The 22,040-nt window shown below is 37.6% G+C and overlaps 1 protein-coding gene across 2 annotated transcripts in view; it reads right to left on the bottom strand.

Moving 5' to 3' along the window:
• Nucleotides 1-12,659: 12,659 nt before the first annotated feature.
• Nucleotides 12,660-22,040, bottom strand: part of AUH (AU RNA binding methylglutaconyl-CoA hydratase) — a 112,765-nt gene continuing 103,384 nt past the window's right edge. For both annotated transcript variants that reach the window (XM_064642814.1, XM_064642815.1), the window contains 4 exons: nt 17,901-18,088; nt 16,495-16,545; nt 14,681-14,728; nt 12,660-13,828 (listed from right to left, as the gene is read on the bottom strand). In XM_064642814.1, coding sequence (XP_064498884.1) covers nt 13,751-13,828; nt 14,681-14,728; nt 16,495-16,545; nt 17,901-18,088 — 365 coding nt within the window. In that variant the 3' untranslated portion in view covers nt 12,660-13,750. The remainder of the gene's footprint in view (nt 13,829-14,680; nt 14,729-16,494; nt 16,546-17,900; nt 18,089-22,040) is intronic.

Genomic DNA, 22,040 nt, shown 5'->3' with positions numbered 1-22,040 from the left:
GATAGAACAGAAAGATCAGTGTCTGGGGGATAAGAAAGATGACAAGTAGGTTCAGGATCAGTCTTACTTAGAAGATAATACTGAGATAATGAGAATTGTAGTCAAAAAGAGTCAAGTCTATGCAAGATTAAAAGGTAGAGACAGGTTTTCTTGAAACAAAATTTTACTAGCTCACCACTCTAAAAAGAAACTGGACTGTTTCCATGTGATTTCCTTTTTCTCCTCTAACTCACAGTCTGCCCCATCAAGTCCCAGGGCCAGACCCAGGACAGGCCACAGTCCAATTCCACTGCACGAGTGAACACACAGATGTGGCTGGCACTGATTACTGCACAGTACAAATCTGAAATACAGAGCAACAAACTGACACCAGAGCATCTATATGTACACTGTACCAGATATGACCACTCCTGGAAATGGTCTGTAATCTACAGCACCTGCACGACCCTGGCACACTTTGCTGACATCACGCACATACAGCCTACCTGTCATTGCAGCAAGCAACTTCTGTCTCCTGTAGGGAGGATTCCACACTGCACTGTACACTCAGTGCTGGACATCTTGAGCTCAATCTGACACCAGGTCAGGGCACAGAGCAGGGTCCTGGGGCACACAGGAGGTAAGTGCATTACAGCAGTACACTACACTACAGTACAACACAACAGAATGTAAATCTGAGGCTCCTCTCCCACCTGCCCTTTACATGATAGTTTGCATCCTCCAGAGCTTGTCTCCAGGAGAACTTCAGTCAATTTGGTTCCAAGCCCAAGGGATTCCAGGATTACTAACAGTACACTCATGGGGAGACAGTTTTTCAAAGTCAGCATTGCAAGTGAAGTTCAGTGGCCTTGAAGGAAGGTCTGCTGTGGAGCACATGCTGAACTCTCTGACAAGAAGTGCCACATTGCCTGCCCTAAGCATGTAACTTATGTGTGAATGAAGACCAAACTGGGGAGCCTAAGTTACCTCTAGAAGCACCAGAAAGGGCTTGATGCTGTCAGGAGGGATGATTTGGCACACTTACATCTATCTGGGCACCTCCAGTAGGAAGCGAGCATTCATTCCACTTAATCAGTAAAACAAATTATTGGCTTGGGGAATTATTGATCCTGACAACCTCCAACAAATAATAAGAATCCTTAATATATCACAGGATTTGACCCTAAGGAGCTGTACCTCAGATACACAAAATGACGCCAGACAAAATACTTTGCACTGATATTAAAATGAAATCCCTACCTTAAGAGACCTGGTTTTGGTTCAGCTTGCTGCATCCATCATTCTAGGATATGTTCCTGTGCTACAGAGATAACAAATACTACACCCCTTTACCTAAACCCTTACATTTCATCCTTAAGCCAACAGTTATGCCAAAATTATCCAATACTGAAAATACTTCTGAAAATACTGCACTGTCAGTCTTTTATGCCATTCACCTGTAGGTGCATAGAGAATCCAAAGGTCTTTTTCCTTTTTCCATTCAGCAACTCTGTCAAACCACACTTTTAATCCAAGAAAAGGTTGTAAGGCAAACACGAGAACCCCGTTTGACTCAGATGTGCATCAGCAATTTTTTTTTCCCCTGTATGAATAACTGTCACTCCCATTTTCACTTTGGTAATTACAGAAGATGAGCTGATTTTTAACGTTTGTTCCAGCAGAGTTGAAGGTGTTGATTTCATTCAGACTTTAAAGTCTAATTCATGCAGTTGAACCACAACATTAACCGGAGTGCAGGTTTCATCAATTTGGTAAAGTGTCTTCATAACAACAGATGGTAATTTGTTGATACTTTAGTCTTTAAATGGACTCTGTTACAAAACCACTTAAAGTGCTTTCTTAAAAAAAAAAAACAAAACCCACAAACAAAAAACCCCAAAACCCAACAAAAATTGCCCCCTCCCAAGTGTTCAGATACTTTAACCCAGAGAAATTGCTGACAGATTTGTTTTCAGCCCAGAAGAGTAAAAAGCTGACAACATATTTTTTGCTGGATATGGTAACTTAGGTTTATTTTTAGGGTTTGGGTTTTTTTTTTAAAGTACACCAAAATAGCAGTGGGCTTAAAAATCACCATCTGCTTCTAGCAATGAAATAATTCTCTGAAGAATAGATAACAGGCATAAAAAGTCCACCCCCAACTCTTTCATCCTCCACAGCAAGACTGGAAGTCAAAATTATATATTACTTTCAAGCATTATTTATTTAATTAAACAATATTGCAGGGTCACGACACCCCCGTAAGTGTTCAATATACCTATTTATCAGTTATCACCAGCATAAACTGTTTACATTCCAGTCAGGATTAACTGAGTGGCAAGTGCTACTGCTATTGCTTTCGTGACTTAGAATAAAGCTGCTAACATTTACAGCATAATAAAGACTCTCCCCGTTTCTTTCTTTAACTCCGATTTAGTTCGGGTGGGAAAGATTCTAACTTGTAGGGAATTTTTTTTTTTTTTTAAAACGCCTATTAAAGCTATTCTGCAATCAGTATTTGCATGTAAATAAATCTGAGCTGGTTTGCATCCAGCTAGTTCAGATCCTACTAACAGTGAATCACTATGTCAGTTCAAGATGGTGCAGGACCTGGACATTTGCTCAGAGTTTATGCCTCTGACAGCTCGAATGACTGCACGAGAAGACAAAGCCTGGCCCCCATGTCCTGTGCTCTATCCATGCACCAACAGCCTTAGAAAACAGTGTGGTATTACTGCTATCACCCTTGTGTCTTTAGAAATTTACACAATGTCAATGGAGCTCCAAAGAGATGGAGGAGGATCCATTAGCTTTCCACGAAAATGGGTTTGATGAAAGAATAAATGCTCAAGTTAGAGTTCCCGTTCCACCTCCCTCGCAGAGGAAAACTGGCACAACTTGGTCGTCACGCGTCCTGTGAGGGCTCCAGCCACAAACAGCACATACCCAAGGTCAGATGGCACACACCCCCTCCCCTCAGCAGGTGATGTCAGGGGAGTGGGAGCACCGACTGCACGAAAGGATGCCACCTTGCCTTTGGTGGCAAAGGCCAAAGAGGAGGAGAAAACGGGTTTCACTGCTGGGAGTGGCGATGGGACTGTGTTCACTGGTTCTGTGATTTCACCTAAGATGACAAATTCTCAGTTGCAGTAACTGCAGTTTAAAACATTTCAAGGTTTTGAACAACAGAACAGCATTTATCTTTGTAGTATCATTTTCAAGAAAGGTACTTCGGTTTGTTGTTTCCACCCCCCATGAAATTCCATTTAAAAACCATCTTTTTCAGAGATTAAGATCAAATCTTCTAAAGATAGAAAATGAGATAAAACACTGCAAGATACTTCAAATAACGCATAATATGAGTTATAAACAACTAAGTTCACAAAATGAAGAAGTAGTAGTGTTCAACAACTACCATTTCTGACAAATAAGTCTTACGGTATTTATTTAAAATCAAACATCACAACAGAAACAATTCAAAAAAGGAGATGCCCATAGTTCATATTTATACTTGGTGGATCAGAATTTTTGTGAAATTAAGTGTCTAGCATTGAAAAGACCTGCTAGTGACCACGGCAGGAACAGTATTTAGGCTGACTTTCACATTTTGAGAGCAGAAAAATAATGGAGAAACATATGCTTTGTCATCATATCTTGCTTTGGCAAGGACAGAACTTCTTCACAGTAACATGCAAGAATCCTCTGTCTCTAGTAAACAATTAAGAGATATTTTATTTGTGAGGGAAATTTGGTCTTTTTTTTTTTTTCTGAGTCAGTAGTCAACAACAAGAGAAAGGAACTTCTCCAAGAGAGGGGAAAAAAAAAGTAATTAAGGGAAGTGGTGGGTTTGGAAACTCTAGTATTCTCTGGACATTTTCAAAGGGGACCCTCTTCACTGAAGAACAAAAAAGAAAGAACAGACTATGAATAGCCAAGATTCCTAGTGATCTCACTGGGAATTACACATTTATTTGGAAGGCATTAAAGGAATAAAACTGCAGAAGTAAGATCTGATCCAAATTTCGTTATGTAAATGGAAAAAGAAAATTTTGTTGTCTTAAAAGGAAATTGAATTAAGCTTTTAGTTCCCAGTTAATGACACACTAGTAAATGTAGAGAATTGCAGGGGAAGTGATGAAGGAGAGATGCCATTTTGGGTTGGGTTGAGGTTTTTTATATTACTTATTTAGGTTGCGATTTACTCAGATTTATTGTCATAAGACTCTCTCTCCTACTGACTACATCTCTCCAAAGTGGCATTCAGACACATGGGAAACGGGGCATATCATAGATTGTAAATGTTTCACTAGAGTCTATAGGTGAGCAAAGAGTGCTGTATAACTGCACAGGATCCAGTGTTCATTCCAGACAATATATTCCTTTCTTCACAGTTACATACAGTTATGGCTGGTTCTAACTGTATTTCTCAGTCTGAAACAAACAATCCATAGAGTCCTCTTTCTTTCACAGTCTGGATGCTCTCATGATTTGTTTGATCCCACCAAAGTCCTCTTTCTTTCACAGTCTGGATGCTCTCATGATTTGTTTGATCCCACCAAAGTGGCTTTTGTTAGTGCATGGAATCACCTAAACAGGCACCAAAACTATCTCACAAACAGGTTCTCCCATCACTGCTAAGAAACACTTAGGCCAGCTGGGCTCATCCTGTGCACACATGTCCTTGCATCTGAACCCAACCCAGCATAAAGGATTCACCTTTTGTGCCGCAAGGTTCTGAAAACTCTCAGCTTTTGCTGGACCCAGAATGAGTTCAAGGCACTCAGCAACTGAGTTTGCATAGCAGGACCTTTCTAGCTGCATATCACAGGCATGAGATTTTTTGTTTCTTCTCTCAAGGTATAGGTACAAATAGGGGACTAACAAGTAATGCAGATTTCAAGAAAGCAACTGATCCAATTTGATCTGCTATTTTTCTTTAAAATTAATACATTCAGGCCACGTACAAACCATCCAGTCATATCCTGTGAAGGTTTAAACAGCGAAACCACAAGGGAAAATAAACTAACATCTCTTCCCTTTTTATCTTAAAAGTGTCTGAAATGAATTGGTTGCTAAAGAAACCTGATATAATTGTGACAGAGTGTTTTGAAACCCTTAGTGGAGTTCATCTGAAACCTCAGCATAACAAGTGGCCTCTTATCTGCGTACTATTCCAGGAAGAAATGCATGGCATTTCGTCATCACAGCTGAAAGACTAGCTGGCTCTGCACGTAGGCTAGGCGAGAATAAGAGCCCTCAGCTATAATGAGGGCACGCTGGTAGCTAATGCTTAGTCAGAGGCCATTTCCTTTAGCCTTTGCTACTGCCTGTAGGAGCTGGAATGCAGGAAAAGGCAAAAAAACTGAAGCGAACACGCTGAAGGTCAATGTTTACCTCTCCTACTTGTTCTCAAGCGAAGACTATTTCTGAAGAAGTGGCACGCACACATTAACGTCGTGGCATCCTAAACCACCCTTCCCCCCCCATCACAAGGACTTCAAATAGCTCTGTTTAATGTGGCTGTTCGTGAGCAGGATTACTTACAGGAGAGAGGAGAATCATAAAAAAAGCAGATGTCTTTTTTTTTTTTTTTCTCTCCAGTCTGACATTTAAAGGCAAATTAGTAAGTGGAAGTTTAATACAGTTATTTCCTTGTGAAAACTGATCTTGAATTTCCAAGCAGGCAAACCGACTTTTCTCCTTCATAAAGCTGTTGAAACATAGATAACTTTAGCAATTACTTGAAACCAGAGGATGAATTTTCATATGTGAAGGAATTTAGTAAGGAATAGTTCTTTTTATAGGCTTTTCCTCTTTTGTACATTCTGAAGATGATAACATGAGTGATGCACTGTCATCATGCTTTTTAGCATAGGAATCTGCAAAATTTGAACATGGAATGATTCATCAATAGGATATGAAAATGTTAAATGTGAATGTGTAGCAATGTTCAGGCTGTGTGTCTGCAAGACACTTCGTTCAGGACGACATTTTGCTTTCATACTGTGCCTGCAGAAACATCAGCAATTATTGGGAATTTAATCTGCTCTAACTATGCTGATTTAAGCATACAATTGTATGTACTGTACTACTGAAGACACTGGACTGAGTCATTTTACATACATGCAGTTGCTGGTCTAAATAAGGGCTAGATTTGACTTGTTCTGTTTAACTCACTGGCTGAACACTGAAAATAGTTGGCACAGATTTTTCTCAGGAAATTCAAACTTACACAAGCAGAGGAAAAATATTGCAAATGAGATGCTGCTGTGTGCAAAAATTCTTCTTGGGCAAAACTTTAAACCCCAGAAATAAATCTTGTTTTCAGTTCTCACAAATAGGCTTTTCTATTCAACTCTGAAGGTTTAAAGCAGTTGTTAATCAAGTACTGTACACAGTACTAAGCAGGAAAGTGTTCAGTTATTTCTGAAATACGTTATTTTGAGGCTATGTTTGAATCTTCCATATTTATGTGATGAGAGTTATGTCACAAAGTTAATCATTCCCAGGATTCTAGCATTTGGGGTAATGAAAAACTTCTTGTGCAAGCAGTCATTAATCAGTGAGTCTAACATTGCATAATGCTTTCTGAAGCATGTGTTATGTGATCAGAGTACAAGGCTGCATAATACAGCAAAGTGTTTATGCCATATGCTGACCTTTTCTGAAGCAGAAATGGAGCCATGTGATGTGCCGCTCCTGCCAGCAGTTGCTTATTGCCAATAATTAAGTTTGATGATATGAAGAAACACAAACTTGTATTGCTTTAGAGTTCTAAAAGGAAGAAGCTTTGAAGTTTTTGGCACTGTAAAGCACAAAGATAGCCAACTTGGCCTGGATACACTACCGTTGTCCATTACAGGCACCGCCCATCAAAACTGGAATCAAGTGCCCTGCTCAAGTGGTTACTGGCATTTGTGTAAAGGAAAACATGTGCATCTTTACAGGACTGCTGTATTAACCAGAAGAGCATAAAGGTCACAGGAACAAAGCAGCCAAAAGCATGCTTGGTACCTCCAATCTCAGAACATCACAATAACATTTGATGTTCTTGTGCAATAAATGCTAGTAAGCAGCTATTACTTAATCTCCTACTAGTATTACACAAAAGTATACTTGTGAAATACTTCAGATAAATATGCTGTAATTATATGAAATATAAAAACGTGTAGGACAAAATGTTTTTGTAACTCTAGACTCACATACCTATGGAGACATGGGTTTAGTGAGCTATTTTAACAATCCTTTAAATGCTTCTGTGAACAACCTTAAAACTACGTGCTGGAAGCAGAGTGGGCACATGGACATACATTTTATACATTATGCATATGCACACACAGAGTGTGACCAAAAGCTTGTCCTGTACGCATCTACTTTGTGTCTGTTGGCAGAATCAGGCTACTGAGCTGGAATAACCAGCTTCATGTAACTTTTTTAGCACAGCCAACTACAGCTATGACCCTGTTGCTACACCACCACCTCCCCTCTGAATTGCTACTGTTCCCTTCTACCTCACTGATGACAGCCTGACTACTCCGGGGATACAAGTGGCTATTATATCCCTTGCTTACTTTAAGGAAGTATTTTCAAGCTTAACTAAGAGTCCTAAAGAGTAAAGCAGACTAGAAGCACCATCCCAAAATGCACACAACTAAGACATTGTCCTAGTCTAGAATTCAGATTCTCAAAATTCCCGCTGGCATTTGGCATCACAAAGTCATGATATGAAGCAATAGCACCTAGAAAGTGCTGTATCCAAGGCCTTTTGGGATTCATGAATTAAACCTTCCACACCTAAGGAGTCTGACTCAGTAGGCATCTTCATGTTTAGCAGACAGGACTCCACACAGTACAAAGGAGATTCTGGGGACAAGAGGAAAGCGAGCAGAGCTCTCATCCTTACTGTGTCATCTGCTCAAAAAACCATTGTGGTATTTATGCGAAGGTCATTATCTCTATATATCAATAAATTCACTTGTAGAATAAATAATTAAAGTAGAAAAAATGAATCAGAAGTGACTTCAGAGCATCCATACAAGTCACTACTATACGAGAGTTTGGCTCATGTCAACCAAGTGAAAGGAGAGAGCAGAAACTGAGTTGCTTTGCTGTTTCACGAGTCCTTCATCTACTGAGCAAATATAAATATGGAGGGGCTGTAGCATATCCTCTTCACTTTTTCGAAAAGACTGATTTCAGACAAGACTTGTAAGAAAGGGTAAGAATCCAAGGTGAAGAGAGAAATTTCATTCCACCCAAAGTGGAAAAGAAACATGTCCATGTGTCCATTTACGAGCTAGTAAATTAAGCAGAACCCTCCTCATTATGGTGCTTTTGCAGCTCCCACCTTCTTTGATACGTTATATGTACACTCTAGGAATCATGTCTGGATGTTGTGAACTCCACTAGTCATTAGGGTTCGGGACTCAGGTGCTGTAACCAACCAACACAGAAAAAAACCACTTTGTGGAGCTGCTCATGAAGATACTAGAAATGACTGTGCTGAACCCACCCTACAAAACCTGCTTCCTATCCACCCTTCCCAGACCCACTGCTTCTTGGAAGTGTGCTCCCTGGCTCTCTTCTCCTTTCACCACTGCTTGGAAGAGCAGGCTGGCCAAGAGAAGACAACTACAGGACAACAGGAACCACAGACCCTGAGGTGTCAGTAGCTGGGGATACTTACATATGTTTACAAAAATAGTTCAGCCACAGACCAGCTCTGAAGACAACAGTCCCAGCATTTCAGACTTATTACACAAAAAAAAAAAAGAGTCAAACTCTTTCCATGCAACCACAGAGATGTATTATTAACATTTATATGCAATGAAAACACAACCTTCACAACTCTATCCTTACAACTAAATTTTTTACTTTGTCTTTCTAAGCTGGATGAAAGAGACAAGTTTTTAAAAAATTTGTACAACTGGCATCAGAACTTTTAACATGCTAGAAAGAATTGAGCCAAAGATGATATCACAAAGTCCCTTATGCTTAAGGGAAAATGTTAAATCAATTAGCAGTTGCCAGAATAAAGAAGCAACAATTTGACGTATAAGTTCCTTAAGAAAATAACACACTTTTCATGTTCTTCTGAAAGTGGTTATATATTATGCAACAAGAAAACTGCACCATATTCTCAGCTCTTTAATGTTACAAAAGCTTTATTAGCATATGCTTCAGAAATTATAATCAAAGGGTAGTAGTCACCAGCCAGAACTTTGAAGAGTTTATAAACATACATGTACAGACTATGCCTTAGAGGGTTAATGTACTATTTTGAACTCAACTATTGCAATAGGACTTAGCTTTGACACAGAACGTTCACACCCTCTGTAATAAATTCTTTTAACATACTTCATATTTCTTCCCATGTGAATGAGTGTCCTTGGAAGAATTATCTACTAGATAAAAGCTGGAGATGAAATCTAAGTCTAGACTTATTAAGGGGGGTAGAGACTGATCTTCTAATCTACGACAGTTGTTGATTAATGAGCTGCTCATGATTGCTGTAGGCCTCCCCAAGCTGCAGGAGCAAATGATACTATGGTACTGGGAGGAATGTGCTATCTGGATGCCACACCTTTGTTGAAACTTAAGAACTGCCTTTGACTCCTGCTACATTTATTCTAGCCTTGAACTACCACATGTACACGCCGAGATACACGGTGACACACATGCATCCCCTCACTACTTGACTGCTGCTTCTGTGGCAGAATTTCTGTGCTAACAGAACACATGGCAAGTGTGGCCACTTGTAGCAGGCACAGCACATGCTGTGTGGGGTCGAGTATTCTGCTGGTACTGCTCCTGCACAAACAAATTCAAAACTTCCTGGAGCAGAATAGTGGTATCACATCCTGAGGGCATCTGGTCTTGCCTGACAGTCTGGATAATTTTATTTATACGTACACATATGCATATGCACATTCACATACATATGCATGCATATGACATGTCAGTATACACACACATATATTATAGAGCATAATAAGTACATTGTGAAAACACAGCAATCTGCATAACTAAAGAAACTTCTGTTGAACTCTGCTTCAAAGTTGAAACTGAATGTGGTTTAAATCTATAATAAAAAGGTATATTACCCAATATTTAGTGATAATGTGGTAATCTCTGATTATATCTTTCAAAGACCTTTCGGGAAAATTTTTTAAACTTTAATAATTTTCCTTATAAAATGCCGATGTTCTTAAAGTGAAAACAACCCATAGAAACTCTTCAAAGTATTCCCTGCACACTCATGTCTGAGCTTCAGACTCAGAGGAAAGAAAAGCTAAGAGAAAAATAAAAGAGGGCACAAACAGAAAAACTAGCTACTGTAGTACGCAACAGGAATTTCATTACCTTTAGCTGAACACAACTCTTCTTTTGGTTTATCTGCTTGCAATTATCCTTTTTCTCATTTTTGGAGATAGTTCTAAAAGTGTGCAGAAAAAGAACATCTTAAAATAACCACATCACCATGAACATTATCACACCTCGACTGCACTGACTGCATCAGCCTCAGTAGACAATGGAGCCCTGTAGCTTTTCAGCACTGTCATAAAGTACAAGAGCAAGGCTAAAATTCCACAAATGAGACAAGAAAGCACATCTTGTTCCACTTCCATGCACACCACACAAAAGAACAATGATTTTCAAGTAAATCTTTTAAAATTGTAAATAAATCCTCTGTCTAATCTCAGCAGACACCTTTTCAGCGATTTGCGTGCGTGGAAAAGAAATGAAATAAAAACTATGTGTTGATAAATTAAGATCTTTCAATTACTCTTTTCACTTTGCATCTGTGAGTTGGGTGTGGTATGTGAAGTGACATTAGTATCAAACCCTTTACTTTACTCCCTAGGTCTCCCAAAACCAGACTCCAAGCAGCATGATATTCTGCCCTCTCCTATGTTGTTCTCTTCAACAAATCTGACTATGATTAAATGAATCAAAGAGCAATGACTGAGTAAAATATGAAGCAGCTGAGAATGATACATCGTGATGTTTATTATTCTGAATGCAGCTGGTTAAAAGCAGTTCTAGAAAAGCATTGATATGAACCTTGGTGTAGGACTATGAGTAATGCCACACAGAATTTCAGCAACAATTGGGCACCAATGGCTCAGCAAATGTCACAGAAATGTTCCACAGAACAACATCTCCAAGAGCTCTTAACTGTGTCTTTACATAGCCTTAGAATAAATAAAACACCACTTTTCTTCATAGCAGGTGAGCTACTCAAAAGTATTGAACTGACTTAAGCCATGCAGACAATCATGAAAACTTTATCCAGAAATTTAGTAAAACTACTAAGAATGTGAGTTACTTCAATAACATTGAAAATACAAATGGCTTGACAGACTAAAGGCTAAAATGATATGTGTTATATAAAGTCACACATTACCTTCTGCATGAAACTGAGAATTTCTAGGCAATTTAGTAAGTTGAACTTACACTCTTGAGATGTTATAAGCTGAAGGTAATGGACCTACATGTGTTATAACTTTTCAATACCCAACTCAGTGAAGTGCAGAAGAACTCACTATCCACTTGAGCTCAACAGAAGCAGGAGAAAAAGATGCTTCTGTGTAGGGACCATGAGATAACCTTTCAGAAAACCAGTGGGGACCAGCACTGATTCATCCACGGAGTGGATTTAAAGTGCAGAAAAGCACGGCTTTACCAGGAACTGACAGAGTCGAGCGTAGGTGCCTGAAGGATGATTTGCCAGATCACACCTTTCACGTGGAAAAGTCAGCCCTTACAAGAGCATTTCTCTTACAAATCATCCTGTTGTGGAAGCAGAGTTCTAATATTACTACTAATCATGAGCGCTGCAGACATCATAACACGTCACTTAATAACAGAGATAGGGATTAACACATCTTTTGCTAAAATATTGTTCCTTCAGAACTGTTTCAACATCACTCCAAAGCACCTTTAAAAATTGTCCGACTGACACTCACTTTGTAATGATATTCAAACTGTTGACTTCAAAGCAGGGACTCAAATTGCTATGATATGACACTATCTCCTCCTGAGAAAAGGAATGGAGAGACCACTGCGACAGCAAAATTATTTTCTGAGATCAAAACTACTAGTTAAAGGCATGAATCTACACAGTCTTACGCCACAGTATTTAAGATTATTAGATGTTTTTAAATGGATATTCACAGAAGCTACTTAATCAGTGCTTGTTAGAAAAAGAGGCAGCTCGACAACCACACTGTATATCAAAGTTATGAAACAGAAATCCGTCAGCACAGACTTAATATTTTTTTTTTCCTATTAACATAATTATTTCCTAGTCAGTAAAAATGAAAATGACATGTTAGCATTTCAAAAACAGGAGAAAATGACCCTCTAGGCTTTATATGACTATCAAAACAAGCACCAGTACTTTATTTGCAAATTATTGTGCATGAAATGATCGACTCAGCAAGTTTACCAGTCAACAAAGTGTGAGCTCTACCAGTTATAATCAATTTACATGCAATGGTATGTCTAAATATGAATGTAAATGAGTTCTTGTCATTTCATGTTGATGAGCTGCTTTATCATCACAGATATGGACAGTGACCATAGTTAATGTTGCAGAAACAGCAAAGCAGTCACAAGTTTCATGAGCCAATGGTATCCAAACACAAATAAATTTGTTTTCATATAAAAAGACAGCCTCCGACTGCTAAGCCATGTTTATTTTCCAGTCAAGTTAACAAAAATACTTTCAACGAGGCTATTTCCAGACATTTGCTGTATATGTCATGTCCACTGCAAATACAGAGTATGAACCACAACTGTTTTCTCACCTCGTAACCTACTGCATTTCTCTTTAGATATATGAAAAGAACTCTGAGGCCACCATAGAATAAAGAACGTTTCAATATCATCCCTCTTGTATATAAATATACATTCCTAGAACCTGCAAAAGTAATATTCTGCAGATTAAGATAATTCTAGTTTCTTTAACAGTGCATTAGTCACATCCCTCCACAACCATCTTTAATACAATCATCAAAAAATTAAAATAACTGGCTCAAGTGAAGTAAAGTTCCTTCACAGCTGATAGTGCTGATCAGATGACACATTGGAAGAATGCAAGACAAAGACAGGTTTACATACAAGATGTATAATTAAAGACTGGCCTCAAAAATGTTTCATTTAATACAGTTAAATTAATATAATGGCAACAATTTGATCAAAAGGACACCATTATGTGCTGAAGTGAATTTCATTTTACTAAGGACAGTGTAAATAAGATAAACTAAGCTTAACATTTTCCAAACAATAATCCTTTTCATTTCCCTTAGCTTTATTAACAATGTACATATTCAGGTAGAATACTCAAATATGATTTTTACTGATATACAGAATCATTTAAATGCATATTTGGTACAATTTCTTATTTTTGGTGTTCAGTAGTTGTCTCGCTTTGATAAAATGATACAGCAGATTTATGCTTAACATCACAGATACGTTTTTGTCTATGTAAAGAATTTACAGAGCTTTGTTAATTGTGGAATGGTATGTTTCACACACGCAAAATTTTGAAAATGCTGCATGAACCTGTGACCTTGCCAATACACAGATCAAAACCATGAGAAATTGTAATGAGCATGAGCTGACACACATTCAGAATGTTGTGACATCTGTATGGTTTGCTGTTACTTTGGTGGCTGTGATATTCCAGGTGCAGATGCAAAGTGCACCTTAATGGTCCTCATAGAAGTACTTTTATCCCCCTGTGTTTTAAAGGCATCAGATTCTTTTATTCTCCCTTGTAGCGAGGAGGTCTCTTCTCCTTAAATGCAAGAAGACCTTCAATTCTATCTTTTGTTGGAATAGTCTGCAATGAGCAGAGTAACACTTCATTATAGACACCAAAAACAACACCAAGAAAAATATTAGCATACAAATCCTTGTTTTTCAACATACCCAGGACGACACATACAATACAACAGGAGAATTAAAAGCTACCTAGTCGGAGACAGGAAAGCACCAGACACTTCAAAGGCATGACATATGGCCGTGAAACAACTCGAGAGAAGGACTACCTTTTCTCCAAACAGATGTCTGTAAGAAACTCTTTAGGGTTTGTTTTTGATGTTTCGGTGGTAGGTTTTTTTGTTTTCGTGTTTGTTTGTTTGTTTTGTTCTGTTTGGTTTGGTTTTTGGGGGGGAAGGAGGCCGTTAATCAGATCACCATATGTCTTAAACAAGCATCTAAAGCCGAGGCTTCTATTTCCGTCATCAAAAACTTGTCTCAAAGGCCAAGAACATTCAATCTCAAACACATCATTCCCATGTTTCACAGGCAAGGAGGTCTGTCTTGATTTTCTGTTGGTTAGCACATACGCCATTAGGGGCACAGTAATGAACTGCCCTTCATGTTATTTCATGTCAATCCAAAACAAAGCAAAAGCAAGGCAGTTCTAGGACTAGATGCATGGCAATGTTTGACTGGCTTGTAGTCCCTCTCTACCTTCACCCTAACAGCCCTGGCAGGGACATGTTATTGTGCACCTCCTTCCTGAAATTCCTTACAAAATCAGAATAAGTAGATGGAAAGTCTAAACACAATGCCAAAATGTTTGCAGAAGAAATCATAGAGCAATTCCTAGTTGAATTTCCATGTTTCATAACAGGCACCAACAAAGCCTATTTTCTGTGGGTTTTTTGGTGTAATCATATTTACATACCTGAGCATAACAAGCTTCTTCAATTGCTAAACCTGTTACTAAGTCGACCTGAGGAAAAGAATACAATGTTTTTTAAAGGAATATTTTTTACATTTATTATATATTATTTCCACATAAATACTGTGTTTCTGTATGCCACATACTATAACACCTCTGCAAAGTTCTTCTACCTTACTTTAACACAGAAATGCTACACTGACATGTGGTGACAGTGGTTAGTATTTCTCTAACAGCTTCCCTATTTGGCAATACAACTAGTATGTAATACACTCAAAAAAATGTATGCTCTTTGCTACAAATCATCTGGGTAGGCAAAAACCATTAGCTGCCTGCACATTTGTAATAATTTCACTTACTACAGGGGAAAAGATGTACTGCATGATTATTTAAAATCTGTTCTGAAATAAGTTATCTTCAAAATATCATATAAAAACACGACGACATACCACAAAAAAATATAAATTCGAGCTTAGAGGGGTTTAAAATAGGGAAAAAAAGAGGTCAATGGCCATTCTGCATCATCATCTATTTTTAATACATTTATTTTCTTTGTAAGCTGGCCTGAACAGTTGAAAAAGCTGAATTTTGCCCTCAATATTTCTCTGTCTTAAGCATCAGCTGCTGCAGAACTCACTAGTTCTCCACTTGACCACTGGAAGGACTGTGGCTACACACCATAAGCAATTTTCAAGGGGAGATAAGCTACAGGATAGGTTACCAAAGGAAGCTGTAAAATCTGTGCCATGGAAGTTTTGTAACAATAGCTTGGATGATCGTGTGCCTTGGTTGGTTTTAATACAGTAGATCTTTGCCTTGTGGCCTCAAGGTTGAACTAGAGATGATCATTCAGAGTCTTTCTAACCTTAACGTCCATAATTCTATAAACATCATCATTTTGACCTCTCAGTCCACTATATCTGGTAGCCAGACAATTTATCTTGTTGCACTCTGAACCCTGGGTACCACTGAAATAAATCCTGAATTCCATCATTACTTGCTATGGAAACCTAACAAACACACTCTCTGCACAACAGCATCAGAGTTTGGTTCTCACGCCACAACTTACTGGTGGAACTCAATTATATTGCTGGTTGCTTTTGGGACTTTTAAGAAAAAAAAGGACCATTCTTAAATTTGTCTTCTTGGATTCCGATGTTGCATACAGTGTGATACCCTTTTCCTTTTACCAGGCTGAGCTACAGGGTGTTCTGCTGCAGAGCTTAACTTTAAACATGGACAGTCCTGCTGAACTCAGCAAGAGGATCCATATGCCTTCAGTAAAACGCATGTCCAGACGTGTTCAGGACTGGGTTTTAAGGAGCTTTAGAGCTAGGTCAATAATGTAAAAAAAGGAGTGGCAATCGGAATCAAACATGAAATCAAGCTCCAGATACAACTGTAACGCTAAGCTCGATTAAACTGTTAAAAAATATATATGCCCTTCAGCCTGAAGGCTGAATTGAGAGCATTGACAGACCTGACAGAGTGTAACTTTGATCACTGTTTCCCACCTAGGATTTGAAATACAATTTGTTCATAGTAGTTTATGTTTAGTTTCTAGTATTCATAATTAGCAGGGTGCACTACTCCTGAACAGGCTTCCTGAACAGGTTACTAAGCTTCCTTACAGAAATCAGCATCTAGGGAGTCCGAGACATAATAAAACTGCATTTCATCCTTTGGAAAGTTTTGACCAAAGAGATTTTGAAAGACTGTACAGTGAGAAACTAAAACAGTTCTAGAAAAAAATCACCACAGCAGAACTGTTGCCAACCTGATTTCCGCTCACTCTCATGGAAAGTACAGATCCTTACCTCCATTCCCTGATTGATAGCCAGTTTTGCAACTCTCATTGCTACTGGTCCCTAAAATGAAAGAAAAAGTTTATTCACATATGATCAAAACCTACCAGATGTGGAGCTGGAGAGTCTGCACCTCAGTGTTCTTATATCAGGACCTAGACTTTGGACCCTCATTAAATTTACAGTAATGGGCCAAATATCCTAGATTTCATCACTGTAGAAGACATTTGCTCCCAAACTGATAGGCTGAATACTGAGAAAAAGTAAAAACACACTATTTTCAAAAGAACCTAATTAAAGCATTGTGTTTGGTTTATGTTTCAAAGGTGATGAATGTGTCCACATTTGTCAAGCTTTGCCAATTCCCCTCAAAACAAGGCTCAGAAAGGCCACCTTAAGATACATCACTATAGGTCTTTGCAAGGTCAGTCCTATGTCCCTCCTGTCAGGCAGTGGAGACACATGAATAGATGTGACAATTAATCAACATGTTAAAAATTTTACCATATTTTCATGTTTGTCTTTCTATGAGGGTGCTCAAGACACAAATAACCATCTTTAAATGCCATATATAAGCTATAACATTTTAAATTTTCAATTAAAAATTTTAGCTGTTACACTTGTGATCCAATAAAGTGGTTTATTAATTGTTTTCTTCTTCTGCCTCCTACGGATTTGCTACCTGGGACCCTTTACTTGAAAATCAGGTTTATCAAAATCTCCAAACTCACATTCCTATTCTGAACTAACAGCTTGCAGGGAGCAATCAGCTACTACCATAAGGGTCACAGTTGTGCTTCTTACTAAAATTTTTAAGTTCTAAAGCACAGGAATTCAGCAAATCCCACTACAATTCTTCTATGAAAGACTAAGATAGAATGTCACTTAGAATGAATGACAAAAAGAGCATGAATCTTTCATCAAGCATATATACAAAGGACAGAAAGCAAATTTTCCACTAATAAATGGGCTTTGCTTTAATACTGAAATTCCATTTAGCTTTATGTTTTCCAAACAGAAGTTACACTGAGATACATCCACCTTCATATGGACTTTTTTGCCTCTCTTCTGAAGTGTTCAACAGCAACAGAATGACCTATTAAGACAATTGCTATACTAAAAAATAAAACCTGTGCATTTTTTTTGTTTAAAAGCTGAAAGCCAAAATGCACAACGAAAACACAGACCAGATCATGCTGAGATGAGGACTGATGGAAGTTTCTTCTTCACTATGAAATAATTACCAAATAACACCACTCAATACACAAAATAGAAAACTTCTGATTGCTTGCCACATGACTAAGCATGGCTTTTTAATACACAACTTCATGCCAGTTTTTTTTTTAATACAGCTGTTTCTTTTTCAGTCTTAATATTTGGTAAAAAGTAAAAACCAAGATCGAAATAACCTGTCATACCTGAGGTAAGAATTCTTTTGCCAGAGCTAATGCTCTTTTGTATGCAGCATCCCCTGCTTCATTCTGTTCTACCACGTGGCTAATCAATCCTATTGATTTTGCTTCCTCACCATCCACAACACGAGCAGAGAAGATTAGTTCTTTTGCCAGTGACACTCCAATCGTGCGAGGTAATCTCTGTGTCCCCCCTAGAGTTTGCAAAAAGAGAAAATGCAAGTATTAGTTTTCCCATTTATCTACACCACGAATGTAGATGCATTGTTCAGTTTAAGTATTTTCATTTTAGATTCCATAAACAATTACATGAGCATACAGGAATTAAATTAGTACGAAGTTTGTTACCAAATCCCTTCTTCAGTTTTGAAACTACATCTAAGTCGAAATCAATTGTCCTGTTTCTTAGAAAGACATGTAAATAACTGAAAACAGGCACTATTAATGCAGGTTCTGTTATATTACAGACAAGTTACCTCACTCATATCAGGCAAAAGCTGAGTGAAAGCTACTTGCCAGTAATCAGCATATCCAAAACCTCTGGATCTTTTTAACACTGTATATTTTTATTATATCAATCACCATTTTCGAAGAACTATACTTAAAAAAGAATATGTACCTTAACAAGACTGTAGTCCATACTTAAATTTGCACCTTACATGTAAACTAAGATAAACTCACTACTAGAGAAGGTCTCAAAGAAGCCATGGTTTTGTCTCCTTACTTCCATATTATTGTTGCAATCTTAAAGCATGATTACAAAAACTAGGGAAGGACAATCAGCAGAGAAAGGCATCTAACTTTAGTTAGCTGTTCTTAGTACAGAATTCTCTGGCATATCAACATTTTCAGAAGGTCAATAAGCAGTAACCACATTAACCAGACATGAAGACTTCTTAGCTGGACTAACAATTAACTTTTGAGAACTAACAAACAATGAGAATGTGGGATTAATCATTATCAAAATGGAAGATGTAGATTCAAAATCACAGAAGCAGATGTTTATATGAATTAAACCAGTGGAAATGGCCTTTATCCAGAAGAAAGCATTTTTAAAATACACAAGGTCTACCATTTTGACATGGATCTGAAAGACATACTCAATTTATTCAAACAGTCTGTAAGTAAAAATTTCTTTCCAAATAGCTATTTCTGCAAGAGCATGCTAATATATTCAAATGTAAATATATGTATATATGCAAGAGGAGTATTTATAGGAGTTGTTCAAAGGGAGGTGGTACAACACTGAATAAATGTGTGTTCAAGTAGCAAAATATATTAATTTCTACTAGATAATGGTGGACTAAGTATTTTAATGAAGCCATTCAATAGAATCATCTTACTGATATTTCCTGAAAATACTTTAAATACATATCTGAGATAAATAAACCGACTGGAAAAAAACAAAAACGTTTTTGTGATTCAATGATTCAGCTTCCAACTATTGTTTTTCTGTGAACCACAAGCTGCAGTACTACTGTATTCCTTTCCACAAAAACAGACCTGCCTTTGAACATATTATATCACAAAAAATTGCAGAAGGTTTGGAGGATTTCTGCCTTGTGTCTTTCTAGAATATTACAAGATCATTATCTATAGCAAAAAAACTGAGATGTATTTTCCAGGCAGAAACTGGAGGAATTAAAAAAAAAATGCTTGTACTCATAACAATTAAAATAAAATTTGTAGTACAAAAATATTAGTAAATACAAAAAAATGTGATACTCTCAATGTCCTACAACACCTGAGAGGATTATAGCAAGACTGTCCTAATGGTCAAGGGCAGCAGGCAATGGCAAGAGAAATTCCTATTCCATAAATTCTGCTAATTCTGCTGGTTCTCTAGAGCTAAGCTAGTGATAGTGCTAGAAGTAAGATTTTGCTAACAGCACAATTTACAGAAAGCCTCTACTCTAGGGACATTTTTCTGAAGGGGGCGGGGGATGCACACCAAAGCAACCCCCTGTCAAGAACACCAAAAAAAAAAGCTATGAACTCTTAAGCACAAGCCTTCGCATTAGCCTTGGCTGCCTCACTGCTGGGATTCATGGAGAATGACTACAGCTGTATCTATCAAATTTACAACAGACCTACTTGCCATAAAAATGTGAGCTGTGCTTTCAAGAAACTCACTACTTCTGATACTGAGCTGTACCACCATCATCACAAACAAACATTTACTGGCTTTTTTACTTAACTATTGAAGATGTCTTTTAATTTCTCACCCAAATAAGCTGTCACACTCTAATCAATATCTATTCTCACACACATTTTAAGCATATATCTGAACATGGCAAATGTCTATCCTTATTCTCCTTAAGAATACTTTAGTCAAAAATTATTCCTTTCACCACAGCCATGGGATCTAGAAAAGCATCCGGTTTGGCTTTTGATTAAAGAAAACTATTTGTCCGAATCATAAGACCTGAAATCATATGAGGCTGAATTTACTGACTCTGCACCTTCTGCTTCTTCCTTGCGTGCTATGCTCAATATTTCTTCTACTTAATCATCTCCCCCTTCCTTTACTGTTTTATCTCTTCTATTACTGCTTTACCAGGAAATGCTGAAAACAAAATTTCATTGAGCAACAATATTTCATAACTTTGACCAAGCAATGGATATGTTTAAGCGTGAAATAGTGTTTATAGATGAAAAAAACTGTTCTTGCCAGTATCTTACACAATAATGATTAAAGAGCAAAAAAAGAAGACTCGTTTGGCTGCCTCCTACACTGCAAAGCCATTAAGCAGAGGAGCATATTCTTTGATTAATATTCTCAGAACAGAAGCCAACAGTTCACTGCATCTATCACATATATTCAGTAGCAGGGGTAAGATATATGTACACACAAGAGCAGCAGGAGCAAATTAATCAAATGCAAACAACACACTAAAATACACCCAACCCACCAAAGTTGCATCCATTTATGAAGAAAAGACAGAAAGTACACCACAGATAAATGTTCTGTTTTGGTGATACACAAAGAACATATAATGCCTGCCAACTACAATCAGAGCTAAAGGAAGTAACACCCAGTCTTCAAAGACATTACTTAACCAAGGCATTTCATCTAAATGTAGAGCAGAATTTGATGGGAGAAGAGTTGTTTCATCTTCACAAATTTATTGACAAGTTATTTCAAGGACTAGTGATCTGGCATTACTCACTGTGTTGATGAAAGTATTTAACATACAGTTGCAATGCAAATGTGTTCTTACCTGAAATGGTGTATAGTCAATGTTGTAATATTGTAAACACAGTTTTAGATGACACTTGTTCATGTGAAAAGAGTCAGTAAATAAAAGACTACTAAGTTCTGGTACAAAAACTGTTAAACAGTATTTTTTTATTTAACAAATAGTTGATTTTGTATGAATATTATTTACTGTCAGCAATTCATCAATTACAAAATATGTACACAACTGGTTTGGATTAAGGGAGTTACGTGATAAATGCTCAAGAGTATATCCAGAAGGATGAAGCAACTAGCTTACTGGAAATAGATTCATCATTCTGGCACAGAGTATCTACAGTCAGTAGTTTCTCACAGCTGAGGGCTCTGTCAAAACATATTGGAAAAAATAGTGTTCTGACAAAAAATCCAAACTCTAATTCAGTAATAATCCTGTTTATTAAGTAAAAACCAGTCTCCCTATCCTATCCTATCCTATCCTATCCTATCCTATCCTATCCTATCCTATCCTATCCTATCCTATCCTATCCTATCCTATCCTATCCTATCCTATCCTATCCTATCCTATCCTATATCCTATCCTATATCCTATCCTATATCCTATCCTATCCTATATCCTATCCTATATCCTATCCTATATCCTATCCTATCCTATCCTATATCCTATCCTATATCCTATCCTATCCTATCCTATCCTATCCTATCCTATATCCTATCCTATATCCTATCCTATATCCTATCCTATATCCTATCCTATCCTATCCTATCCTATCCTATCCTATATCCTATCCTATATCCTATCCTATATCCTATCCTATCCTATCCTATATCCTATCCTATCCTAACCCCTATCCTATATCCTATCCTATCCTATCCTATCCTATCCTATCCTATCCTATCCTATCCTATCCTAATCCTATCCTATCCTATCTCAAGCTTTGTTTCATTCA

The sequence above is a fragment of the Pseudopipra pipra genome, chromosome Z (genome assembly GCF_036250125.1).
Source record: "Pseudopipra pipra isolate bDixPip1 chromosome Z, bDixPip1.hap1, whole genome shotgun sequence".
Taxonomy (NCBI): Eukaryota; Metazoa; Chordata; class Aves; order Passeriformes; family Pipridae; genus Pseudopipra; species Pseudopipra pipra.
Note: the sequence above shows the minus strand (reverse complement) of the source record. Positions and strands in the feature narration are given on the sequence as shown.